The 13,972-nt window shown below is 40.6% G+C and overlaps 1 protein-coding gene across 14 annotated transcripts in view; it reads right to left on the bottom strand.

The window, feature by feature from the left end:
• ADAMTS2 (ADAM metallopeptidase with thrombospondin type 1 motif 2) overlaps positions 1-13,972 on the bottom strand; it is a 261,487-nt gene that overhangs the window by 50,470 nt on the left and 197,045 nt on the right. For all 14 annotated transcript variants that reach the window (XM_043552886.1, XM_043552885.1, XM_043552887.1 and 11 more), the window contains 2 exons: positions 2,006-2,162; positions 517-622 (listed from right to left, as the gene is read on the bottom strand). In XM_043552886.1, the coding sequence (XP_043408821.1) occupies positions 517-622; positions 2,006-2,162 (263 nt within the window). The remainder of the gene's footprint in view (positions 1-516; positions 623-2,005; positions 2,163-13,972) is intronic.

The raw sequence follows: 13,972 nt of genomic DNA, 5'->3' as shown, positions 1-13,972 counted from the left end.
ATAGTTGTATCCTTCAAATGAATGTATTAGGAAGTGGATGTAGCTTCAGTTCTTGGCATATGTTATTATGCTGTAACATACAATGTACCCTCTTTGGGGTGTTATACAGTATTACTAGAAGGTGATGCACACATAGAAGACGTGACTATATTTACTGAGAATTGCTTTCAAGAGTCATGTCTTCCGCTATAGCAAAGAAATTATTTTGCATAACAATAAATACTTTGCTCTTCTGCCAGGAGATCGGAATGCATTTTGTAGGCCTTAATCAGTTTAGCCTCAGAATGAGCCTGTGACGTAGGTAAGCATGTCTCCATTTTACAGCTGCAAAAACTGAGAGAGAGTGTTTAATGGGTTTGTCCAAGGTCACAAAGGATTTCTTTGTCAGAGCTAAGAATGGAATCTAAGCTTAACTCTTTAGTCTTGTATCTTAACCACAAGGACACACCTTCCCAACGCCACAAACAGTCCCCAGCATCAAAGACATAATAAGATAGAGCTTTTTAAAGTACTTACACATGCCCAGTTTCATGGGCCACCACAAATGCAGAGGAAAAACCATCTTCATGGTTGAGGGTGCAACTTCGTACAGGATGACACATTCCAGTAACTGGAGCATAGCCTAAAAAGAGAAAGCATGACTCAAGAAGTAAGTGAATCTGCGTGAGAGAATGTTTATGAGAACTCTTTATACAACACCTTCATCTAATCTCTACTGCTGTGGCACTTGTGGTCTTGCAGCAGCACAGAAGTGAGACTTACAGAAGTGTCATCATCAGGCTTCCAGAAAGGGAGAAGCATGCTGCTACATGTCGTAAACTAACATGTCCTCCTAGACCCACTTTACACTATTCATGTTTCAAATTAGTTCTTAACAGCCACATAGTGCTTTACATTATTCTAAGCACTGAATGAATATTAGGGGCCAAATTCTATCCTGAACAATACTGTGGACAATCTTGGCCCTAAACACTGAATCCTCATAACAGCCCCGTGATGTCAGTAAGCAAGCATTATTATCTCCATTTGGTACAGATGGGGAAACCGGCACAATAAGGCTGAACGATTTCTCCAAGGCCACGTAGGGTATGGCTACACAGCAATTAAACGCTCACGGCTGGCCTTGTCAGTTGACTCCAGCTTGTGGGACTCGAGCTGTGGGATGTAGACATTCAGGCTTGGGCTGGAGCCTGAGCTCTGGGATCCAACGATGGGGGAGGGTCCCAGAGCCCGAATGGCTACAAGGTGATTTTTAGCCCCACCGCCTGAACCCCACAAGTCCGAGTCAGCTGACCTGGGTGGCTACAGCCACGCTGCAGATCTTTTATTCCAGTGTAGATGTACCCATAATGACTCAATGGCAGAGCTGGGATTATAAATTAAAAATTTCTGGTTCCTAGCTCCATGTTCAAACCAGTAGACCACATCGCCACTACTATGTTATAATGCCGCTAGAGTATTTCCCCTTGTTCGCCAATAATATTGAGTAACCATTTTTCTTGAGGGAATGCAGGCTGTTTAGTCTTGAGACACACTGGTCTTTACATAAGAATGTAACATTATTTGAGATTCAACTCTAGGCATAAACATACAGGGATCAAAGCAATAAGATTTCTTTGGCTTGAATAAGAGTAAAGACATGTTCCTAAGGTGACCAGATACCCTGATTTTATAGGGACAGTCCTGATATTTGGGGCTTTGTCTTATACAGACACCTATTATCCGCCCTTCCACATCCTGCTTTTTCACACTTGCTGTCTGGTCACCCTACATGTGCCCCAAAATAATGCTATTAAAACAGAGAGGTAAAACAATGGAACAATGAGAAACGAATGTATTCCTAGCGTAGGTCACCTGAAAACAAATAGCACTTGGCAAAACACTCACACTAAGGACAAATGTTAGTGGCTCCTAAGCTAAATTAGCTTTTTCTGAATGGGGGAAGAAACCCCAATCAGTAATTGTAATATTTATAAGACATTTGATCACTCAGCATATACCTTACCTTGCATGCCAGATGGGCCAAAATCCTGCCTTGTGAGAAAAATAGCATGGTCATGATATTCTGCATGTGCAGTGTCGGGCTTCTGTTGTAGATAGGCCCAGCGACACACATTCTCCAAACTCTGGGAAGGGTTCCCAATCTCTATTAAGCTCATGGACTGGATATTCAAAGAAGAAAAAGATGATTATTTCATCGTTTCATAAATTATAAGGCCAGAAGAGACTATAGATCATCTAGTCTGACCTCCTGCATATCACAGACCCTTAATTTCACCCAGATACCTCTATATTGTACCCAAAATCTTTAGTTAGACCAGAGCATTTCAGTCCAATTAACTTTGGACAACCTTCTCTACTTGTTACCTTTGAAAATATGCTCAGACATTTGTTCAAACATTGTATGAAAGCTCCATTCATGTTAAAGGAAATATTGCAAGAAGAAAACTTACTGTATGAACTATGTATGGAAATATCACATGTCCATTCACACATTAGATATGGCATTTTTGACATAATTTATGTTGCCTACAATGTATTGCAAGAAAAGATCACGGTTAACTTGGTAACAAACTTATGAGACATGTATTACTCTCTATTTAATCTATCTGTATGTAAGCAAGTCACACTGGATTTAAAATATTGAAGTGTCTAATACAGTTTACTGTACATAGAATCTAGAGCTGGAACATTCTCATTCAGTTATCTTCCTGCTAGTGCATGATTGTTCCTCATTATACATTTCCTCTGATTTCATCCAGATGTCAAGGAATGTGGCTTCCATCAAGTCTTTTGGCAGATTATTCCATAGGCTGCTAGATCTCACTGTCAGCAACTTGTCCAGATATTCTGCCTACATTTTCTTCTTACAGAAACCTATTGCTAAATTCTCTGCTAACTTCAGCAGAGTCACACCAGCAGAGAGTTTGGCCCATAGAACATAGAGATGGAAAACACCTGTTTGGCCTTACTTCTAATGATAATAAATAAAATAAAATAATAATAATAATAAATAAAAAAAGCATCATGATGACCAGTGTCCCCTCTATTTTTTCCCATGCATGTGCGGAATGAATTTTGTTATGAGCACCAATATGGAGGTGATGTCTGACACATCACCTCCATATTGGTGCACGCAACAAAATTCATATGGTGGGGGTGAGGCCGAGGGGTTCGGAGTGTGGGAGCGGGGGCTCAGGGCTGGGGCAGAGGATTGGGGGAGGGAGGGCTCCGGGGCGGGGGGCGGAGATAGGGGTTTGGAGTTCAGGCTGCCTGGGGGCTATGGCAGGGAGAGGATTCCCCCCAGCTCTCTCTCCCCACAGCAGCACTTGGCTGGTGGGGGTGGGGTGGGGTGTGAGGCACCTCTTCCCCGGCCGTAGCAGATCTGTGCAGGGGGTGGGTTGGGGCTGGGGGAGATGCGCCTCTCCCATGGCCCTGGCAAGTCTGGGGCAGGTCAGGTCCGTGCTGGGGCCGGTGGGGACAGGCGTCTCTGTCCGCCGCGGCAGGTCTGTGCTGGGGGAGAGGCATCTCTCCCCGCCTCAGCCCTGAGCCCCTGCATGGGGCTTAATAGGCAACTGCATGGCCACACAGCTATAGGGAATTTAGCAGGCCACAAGTCAGGAGAAGGTGAGTCCAGGGTAGTCTGTGTTGTGATCACTTATACCTTCTTCTGATCTCTCAAGGTGAAATCCTGGCCCCATTGAAGGCAATGGCAAAACTCTTAATGACTTCAATGGGGATTTCACTGCACTGTGTACGTGACACAAACTCAGGCCAGGTTTCAGAGTAACAGCCGTGTTAGTCTGTATTCTCAAAAAGAAAAGGAGTACTTGTGGCACCTTAGAGACTAACCAATTTATTTGAGCATAAGCTTTCGTGAGCTACAGCTCACTTCATCGGATGCATATTGTGGAAAATACAGAAGATGTTTTTATACACACAGACCATGAAAAAATGGGTGTTTATCACTACAAAAGGTTTTCTCTCCCCCCACCCCACTCTCCTGCTGGTAATAGCTTATCTAAAGTGATCACTCTCCTTACAATGTGTAAGATAATCAAGGTGGGCCATTTCCAGCACAAATCCAGGTTTCCCCCCCAAAAAAAGTCAGGCCGACCCAGCTAGGTAGCTCAGGGGTGTGAAAGATCCACAAACTGTCCCTAGAGGTGAAATGCCTGGGTAATCTGTGTTGGCTCCTCTCAGCTGCAGCATAAAAAGTTTCATAATTTCTGAAGTCTTCCAGCTACTCCATGAATAAGAGTACACAAATCAGACTGGATTACCAGCCTCACAGGTAGCAGAACCATGGTTTGGTGTGGAGTAGGAAAGAACTAATGTTAAATCTTCTCTGCTTGAGTTTCAATCAGTGTCACTCACTGAAGTGCTGAGGGAGTTTCCAATTACAATTTGCATATTGGGTCTTTGTACTTCTTGGTGGGTGAAGTTTAGAAGGGAGATCTTGGGTCCATTATAGGTGTATTTGGAAAGCAAGGTGATAGGAATTCCTTAAGAAGGTTTGTCCAGCATCTGCTTAACCCTCCCCCCACCATCTTTTGTTGTGGCCAATCTTGCAAATTATCACCCTGTCCCGAAAATTGCGTTTTTCTGGGGAAATTTCAAAATTTTGTTTTTTTTCCAATTTGGAATGGAAACAAATATTTTGAAATTTCCTGCAAAATGAAAATCCAAAACTCATTTTGGAATTTACTTTATGTTTTTTCTCATTTTTATATTTTATCATCATTATAATTATGATTTTACATTATTTCATGACAATATATCAGTTGAAATATTCTATTATTTTTATTTTATTTTAAAAATAATTAAGGGCAGATGTTACTCAGTACTGATTGAAATATATTTTCTAGATCAAAGTATCTCCTGTTTGTGTTGTAATGCAATGTAAAAATATAAAAAATGAAAACCTGTATCACAAAATTTTGGAATTTTGAAACAAAAATTTGAAATTTTCAAGAAAAAAAGTTTCCAAATAAAAAAATAATCATTTTAATGTTTTTTTCTTTCATGGGATATTTAATCAAAACCATTTCATTAAAAAAAATTGGTTTAGTCAAAACAGTTTTTTCTGACAAAAATCTATTTTGAATTTTTTTCCAATTACCTCTAATGTGAGGCTGCTAGAAGAGTTAGTAAGATGACACTCAGTTCTATGTCTCTGTTTCATCAGATCTGGATGGTGCAATTACTTACAAGCATGCAGCCAAGTTTGGAATTTGGACAACAGTTACTTGGCTAAGATTCATCCAGGATAAGAGAGGAGTAATGGTTATTGGCTGAGGAAAGCAACTGAAAGAAATGGCAGATTGATGGAATATGTGCATGACTTTTAAATCAGCAGTGCAAGGGGGCAGAGGAGTTAACAGAGTTTTGTTGGGCCTTTGAATGCTATTGGATCTCCAGTTAGGTGCAATGGCTAAGTGCGCTTTTGAAGTCTGCACTTGTCAATAATGAATTAATACAACTCATCCTACATCTGAAGACCACTTGATAATGGCCCAAAATGTAGCCATCCACTCATTAAGCAGCACTTCCTATGGGGAACATATCATATCTGTGATATCTAGTAACCACTTAGGCGATTCAAAAAAAGTCAATGTGTGTCAGGTGTGGTGTAAAGGATAAATACCCTTGGATGAGGGGCAAAAAGGGGTATTTTAGAGTCCAATCTTAACATTTGCTTTTTTAAAAATAGCATTTTCTTAAGCATTTCAGGCATAGTATATTCAGCGGTGTGCAGTTAATACTTATGAAAGGTTACTCTATGTGGGATGATATAAAATGGATGACTAATTGATCCATCCTGTGTCTTCCAAAATTTGTACAAAATACACATGTGAACTCTGGCCTTCCATTTGCACAAGTCATGTTGCTAGGACAACAATGTTACCATAACAAGAGCCACAGCAATTTAAATGTACATACAGTACTATAAACCCTTATCATTCCAAAGTACTTAATGGAGAACAAAAACTAGCTTGTGCCAAAAATGAGAGAAAATAAATATGTTTTATGTTTAGACATAAGGATGTATTTATCATTTCTTCTAATACAGTAAAGAGGACATGAGAAGGGAATTCCTAAAAGAGTTGTGGGGGGAAATACTGGAATAGGTAAAAGAATGGCCTGCCAAATTGATGTCTGGACTTTGGCAAAACAAGAATGTTGAAGCACTGGAAGCTTTGACAATAACAGATTAATAAACCAGGTAGAGAGTTTGGATTCAGACATCAGAATGCTTTACACAAAAGATATGGTGCAAATAAGCACTTATAATACAAACTCAGACACGCAATGGCAAGTCCATTAAAGGGATCGCCAGTAACATAGGTAGGGAAGCTATGATCTCAGTTAGCAGGAAGGATTTCTAGACAGGGAAACCATTTGAGAGTTCACATTGGGGACAGGAAACACTCAGTGCACTTTCTTCACTAAGACATAATAATTATATTCAAAGGTCTTTGAGCATGAATATCCACTGGTCCATTGGTCACTACTCCTTATTCACCACAGGGTAGCATCAAGCAATGGGAAACCTGGCTGGTTAACAGACGGTGCCTCTCTTGAATAACTGCTTTTTGCTATTTAGCAAGGATTCCCAAAACGGATGAGGCAAGGGTGCAACCAATAATGGCCATCACAGATTCTGCTAGGTTCCAGGGATCCTCCCAGACTCCTGGAGTCCCACTAGAGTCCCACTTCCACCCTGCTGAAGAGAACTCCTTAGAAATCCATGGGAACCATAGGGATGGTCCTGTGGCATCAGGCACTGAGCGTTACAGATGAGGGTAGGCATGGCAGATGGGACATGAGATATGGTGGAGATGGTTCATGAAAAGACTTGATGGACTTGGGGTGCCCAGAAGTTGAGATACCAAGATAACATAACTCTTTATGCTACATAACTCTTTATATTATTTCCCATTGTAGACAAGAGGTGAGCTTTCCCCACGCCCAAGTAAGGCGACCATGGGTTGAATTGGTCCCTGTGCAAAGAAAATGAGACTCCTAGGAAGAAGAGAAAAACAGGAGTAGAAACAGACTGGGCAGAAAAAACAAGACTTGGAGTGAGGCAAAAATCCATCCCTGTTTAGTCTGCAAACACAGAGGCGTGTTGGCTAGCAGGCACTTGCTGAGTAGGAGGTGGAAGAGGCATGTGGTATTGGTTGCTAAGGACATGTCTGTGCTGCTGGCTTCCAAGAGCCTGCAGGTGCTACAACTGGCTAGGATCTTGGAGAGACCTGAAAAGAACATATTCCCCAGCAGGACCGTGGAGAACGTTACTCAGCTGCCAGTGGAGAGAGAAACTTCATTCTCACTGCAGCAAGAAAACCAGGAACTTTTGGGGGCTGCAGGGGGCAGGCGACAGAAACATCACGGGATGTCTGCTGAGCAGAGAGGTCATGGGTAGGGGAACAACCTGCCTGTGTGGAGGAGAAAGCAGGGACAGCTAATAGTTAAGATTTTGCCCTGTGGAATATTAGAAATATTGCAAACATTAAAAGTTTTTATAGAAAAAAATGTAATCCGAAGTAATTCAAAATTTTCAGGAACATTAAAATTGGGAATCTCTGTGAATCATACTGATATCAGGGACATGATCACATTTTGGTTAATTGAGGGTTTTGGTTAACTGGGATTTGGAATAACTGGCTTTGGTTGTATATTAATGCTGATGAGTGGGTATCAAATGACAAGAATGTAAAGAACTTTGGCTTGTCTTGCTAGAAAAAAGATCTTTCATAACTCATCCATTAGATGGTGCTCCAAGAGTAACAACTGGCAAGACACTGCCATTCTTCGGAATTTGCAGAAGCTCCATGGGGGTAAGCAGGGGAACCTTAACTTGTTAGATTTAAAAGCACTGATAGCGAAAGTTAGAGTACAGCAGCGTGTATATTTTTGAGGCAATCTACAATCTATGCTTTTCCTTTTCTAAATGAGCAAACACGCCATAAAATACTCTGTTCACATTATTTCTATATGGCATTTCTGTCATTTATTATATATTAGATTAATTTATTTATTCTCTCCTGTGATACTGCACTAGATAAGGAAAAATAAATAAAAGAGTATCTGGTGTCCATGGTAACCACACTAACAAAAAGAGCTCACTCAGCAAACTGACATTTTGTGTTTGAAGGATTTCTAACACTTTTTGATAATAGTGATTTCTCAGTTGCTAATTCTGCATAAATATAAGTAAATCAGAAATACAAATTACAGTGTATAGGGTCAGCCAGTGCAGCACCCCACAAGGCCCTCAACAAAATGAGTTGAGAAACAATATGCAATCAGTCTGATTTAAAATTAAGGTGATTCGTTCATTCCCACAGAAGGAGAGGGGATAAAATACCCCTCCACCCCCGATATAAACTAATGAAGTGATGCAAACTTACATACACAGCAACACAACAAGCAAAGCTCAATACACAAATAAATAATACTTAGGGCCTGGTCCTGCAACTCAGTCTACACCTGCATGGAGTCAGGTGCATGCAATTGGGGTCCGGGACCCTATCTTCCTATGTGTCGGTATAGTGCCTCGGACAATCCTGATCGGTGCTTTTAGGTGTTACCACAATTCATGTGATAAGCAGTAACAAAAATAAATTAAGGAATGACTGATTAAATAAATAAATACCATAGGTAACAGTTACTATTCTGGCAAAAGTGCATCAATTCTATAAGCTGCTACTAAGGGCCTCCTGAACCTATTGATTTCATTGGAAGTATAGGATGCTCAGCATCTCATCCAACTGAGCCCCAAAACCACAGCAGACCCCCCTCTAAACCAACCAGGAGCAAATGGAAGGTGGTCAGGTCAGGCACCTCATTCAGTATCGAATAAGCTTGTCCTTCCAGCCTCTCCATACTTGTACTTCCACCTTAGCTACATTACTCACATTACCCTGCTGTGAAGAATGGAGAAAAAAGGAAACTGGCTCAAAGCAAGCCACTGCTTACGAGCATGGCTGGCTTAGCTACTTCCTATCCACACGGAGGCATCATAATACCATTTGTCATAGTTAAATTTGAAAAAAATAGATACACAAGGATAAATAAAACATCATGTCATGAAAAGATATGGGGTGAAATCAATCAAATCCCCAGAAGTCAATGGAACCAGGATTTTAACGCTGGTGTCCATTTGGTGAACTGCGTCCAGAGCGATCCTAGAGGAAAATCTTTCCTGAATTGTTTTCCGTTTGCATGATGCCTGTTATGGTTAATGTGCGTCTAGCTCTCTCTCTTGCTGTTATGAGACATCAGCATATTCTAGCGTACTTGCTACATTTGTACAGAAGCAGTATTGTCTGATGGCCTGAGCATGGTGGTGGAAGCCAGGAATGTAAGAATTCTAAACCCTGGTCTGCCAATTACTTGCTGTGTTGTACTGGAACATTCATGTAACATCTTTGTTGCATAACTGTGAAATGGGAATAATAATCTTTACTCACCTACTTCACAGGGAAGTTGGGAGAATACATTAGTTCATGTTTGTTCAGCACTTTGGAATATAAAACACTATCTAAATCTTAAGAATTATTACCACAAATTGTCTTTTTTATTCATTCTCATGTCATTCATCTTGTCTTCTATCATTTTCTCTGTGAGGTTTTCCGGTTGTTATTTTGTTTATTTCACTGTGATTATTTTAATATTAGATTGGATTACAGAGCTGTTATATCAAATAATATGTTTGAATTATTAATTTAGATGGTGGGTAATAGCTGTCCCCTCAAATCTATCTGTAATTTACAAAGTTGGGCATAGATCTAGCTACCTCTGATATCAATAGAGCAGGAAACAAGCCCTATTTCTTTTTTCTTTGAGTATTCTTCTTCCCTATATTCCATCCAAAAAATCTAATTACAGCAACTGTAAGCCCCCATCACTGAAGTATGTGGGCACTTCAAAATATCTCTGTCTTTACTGAATGTTGAACATTCCGTAAGACAATGAATACTTTTTTTCAGAAAGGAAGACAAACATGAATTATCATATATTATTTACAATGTTGTTGTAGCCGTGTTGGTTCCAGGATATTAGAGAGACCAGGTGGGTGAAGTAATATCTTTTACTGGACCAACTTCTGTTGGTGAAGGGGACAAGCTTCCAGAGGCTCAAAAGCTCATGCCACCCACCAACAGAAATTGGTCCAGTAAAAGATATTACCTCTCCCACCTTGTATTTCTCATGAATTTTGAACTGAATCCAGATTAAAATTAGAAAGAAACAAACTAAATTAGACAACATTAATTGGGAAATATGCATCTGACTGAACAATTTTCTTCATGATTCCTTTGCTGCCGTGGTGCTATAGTTATGGCACATACATCCCAAAAAACCCATTTTCAAGTCACTGAATAAGGACAAAATCATTGTTTGCTTTACGTGCTTGTTCAGGGGAGCGAGTGGAGAGAAAGTGTCCACCTTCTCTTTTGCATGGGCTAAATGTTTCAGAGTACAGTGCAGAAAACAGCCTCTGGAGGACCAATATCCCCTGTCCTACTCACAGGTGTGGGGCAAAAGTGGGGACTGGGTGGAGCCGTGTTGCCATGCACCCTCAATGTGCCTGCTGGTGCAGTTGCATTTATGCAGAAGAGCAGGTAGTAATCTGCTACTGATATAAACAAGTGGGGATCCAGGAAATGAATTTTAGAGTAGCAGCCGTGTTAGTCTGTATTCGCAAAAAGAAAAGGAGTACTAGTTGGTTAGTCTCTAAGGTGCCACTAGGACTCCTTTTCTTTTTAGGAAATGAATTGTGACTCTCAGTCACAATTTGTTCCCGGGTCTACTCCTGGGGCAGCACAGCTATATGCTGCCCTTTACTCAAGACATATTGTAAAGTCACAGTCTAGCCTTAGTCCTTATGAAAAAATATCCGTTCTCTCATGCTTGGCTTAATTGCGGAAGCAATAATTTGTGCATGAAAAATGTGCCATTTCAATCCAACTATCTCAGATGTTTTGATTTCAGTTCATTAGATAGCTGCAATATGTTATCACAACGAATGTAGAGGAGCAACTTCCTGTATCCCTTCTATATTTGTTCATTCTCATCTAATTGCTGAAATTTCAAGGACCTGAAACTTTCAAAATTACAACTGGGTTTATTTTACTGCCCCGAAAATACTGAAAATGAGTGCAGTTCAGTGACTGTGATGCCTTCAAAAAACAACCATTGAAAAGCTGGTTGCTATGCAACCCACAGTATTGTCTGTATTACCCTCACCAACAGATGACATATTGTATAAAATAAAATAAACCTTTTTAAAAAACAATACAGTGAAAGGCTGTTTGGGGGTGGGTGGTACTTGCAATAACTCACAACTGTGTCACAACCTCAAAGGAAAAACAGTGCCTCACTCATCCATGCCCCATCTATTATGGAACCCCAATGTAATTATTATGATTATTTATCATGCTGGTGATCTATATACCAAACTGCTCTGAATGAAGCAAGCAAAACTTAAGGTACCCACTGGAAGGTTTCTAAAGCAATACTTTACTCAAACAAGATTATGTGGTGATATTTTCACATAGTGAAGCCAAACAGGCCATTTTACTCTTGCATTGTTTTAACTTGCGCACATCCCTTTAGTTCTAAAACTGCTTCTGCTGGCACAACATGAGAAGCCTCTTTCCCGCCCCCGAACAGATTAAAAAGGCAGGGGCAGTACAATGTCCTTTCCCTAACAACCCTATTCTGAAGAGAAATCTGGGCCTGGTTCTCATTTACACTGAGACTCCTTTCCTCTGCTCTAGCTAGGTAATGGGGCTTCAAAGTAGGGGGTAAATTACAATTATATAAAATTACACTTATTTAAAGCCCCCTTTACACTTTCAGAATGGTGCAAAGAGGCTGGAGTGTAAATGAGAACCAGGTCCAAAACCTCTGGAAGTGAGAGCGGAGCTCAGTCTCTATGCTCATTCAGGATCAGATTCTGATACCCGAATGGTACCTTACTCCACATACAATTCTGTTGAAATCAGTGGGGCCACTCGCAGACTAAGATGCTACCCATTGGGTATCAGAATCCAGCTCCAGGTTACTCACTACTGAGCCTGCCAATAAAAGGAGCGGTTGGCGCTAACTGCAATGGTCATTTTTGTAATGTGATCATATGCCCATTGGAAACTTGACTGGGATCACCTGCTCCTTTCACACAGGCCAAACAGCCATTACAGAGTGAATGTTTTCATCCTCTGCTAACCTAGCTGGGATGCAAACTAGTGACACAGAAGCACACTGCTTTCTATACAGGTCTGCAGTATCAGTGAGATGCAAATTATTAATGAACAATATTTTTTGTTTAGATTTTTTCCCTCTTTTCTTCTTGAAAAACAACCCACCCTCTTCTTGGAACGCAAACAAGAATCTGAAAGTGGAATTGGGATCTACTGTACTTACTGTATTTCAGCAGATAAACCAGCAGAAGTTGCAAGATATCAGATTATTATAGATGTATAACTATACAGAGATAGACATAGCAATGCATACATTTAATACATGGGCATTATGAAACAAGGCATCTGATTGACTGATAAAGGTTCCAGCTGCATGGGTATCTTCTACCACCCCAACTTGAGAATTATTAGCCTGTTTACACTCTCTCAATTATTATCCATATAACAATTATTAAGTTATTTCCCCTATTTTAACCCAACTTTCTAAATATACACACTATGACCGCGGGGCCATAGAATGGCAGATACAAATACTCTCCCCACACTCCTTTCCTTATCTTAGCATTTATATATCACTTTATATCTCCAAAACACATCACCCTGTGAGGCAGGCAAGAAAGTATTACTATCCTCAATTTACAGAAAAGGAAGCTCAGACAGAAAGGTCAATTGACTAACCCAAGGCCACGTGGTGAGTCAGTGGCAGAGCCTGGATTAGAACTCAGGGCCTCCTGACTCTCAGCAAAGAGCTGGTGTTGTGCCAAATCTTCAGCTATGGTAACCCAGTGTAAGTCTGTTGACTTCACTGGAGCTACACCCATTTATACCAGCTGAACTGACTCTCTATTGTTTATGGATACCATTTAGGCCACTTGCATGTCTAAATACTTAGCTGACTCTGCAAATCAGGTACAGCTCATGAATGTCCAAATGACAGTAGCTGTAGTCACAAAAAGGCAAGCTAGATCATAAAAATATTTTCACTTGAATAGTTGCAGGTGCTGCTGTACCTAAGAGGAATTGGTAGGGCTTGTCCTCATTCAATGAATGTTATAAACGTGCTTATAACTCTCCTCCAGTTTCCAAGGAATTAGAAGTTGCTCAGGCAAAACTGGGGTAAAAGTACTAAAGGCTTTAAAGTAATCCCACTTTCAAAATCACTCATCATTTCAATGTTCTTTACAGGAGTGTTGCTTGTAAACTGACCCATTCCACAGAAACAGCAACAGAACAGTAGAAAATAAAAAAAACCTTGTAATTCTTAATTTTGATTTGATTCTGCAAAGTGCAAGGCACTCTGGCCCCAATCCAACAAAGCAAATGCTTAACTTTAAACATGTGTCGTCCAACTTTACTTAAGTACAAGCTTAAGGGATTTGCTGGATCAGAGCCATTGTGCTCAGCAGAACTGAGCCCACAAGCACATAGTGAATGGTAATATAACTGGGAGGGATAGCTCAGTGGTTTGAACATTGGCCTGCTAAACCCAGGGTTGTGAGTTCAATCCTTGAGGGGGCCATTTAGGGACCTGGGGCAAAAATTGGGAACTGGTCCTACTTTGAGCATGGGTTTGGACTAGATGACCTCCTGAGGTCCCTTCCAACCTTGATATTCTATGATACGCACAGTCATGTGTTACTGCTTTCTTATGCATGTATAACATACACAGTATATATCACACCCCTCTAGTGGCCAAAAGGGTCAATACCCATGAAATTTGCCATAAGTTATCTAGAACAAACTTGAAATAATACTGCCAA

This window comes from Chelonia mydas, chromosome 8, assembly GCF_015237465.2.
Source record: "Chelonia mydas isolate rCheMyd1 chromosome 8, rCheMyd1.pri.v2, whole genome shotgun sequence".
Lineage (NCBI taxonomy): Eukaryota > Metazoa > Chordata > Testudines > Cheloniidae > Chelonia > Chelonia mydas.
The sequence above is the reverse complement of the archived record's forward strand: the minus strand, read 5'-3'. Positions and strand labels throughout refer to the sequence as shown.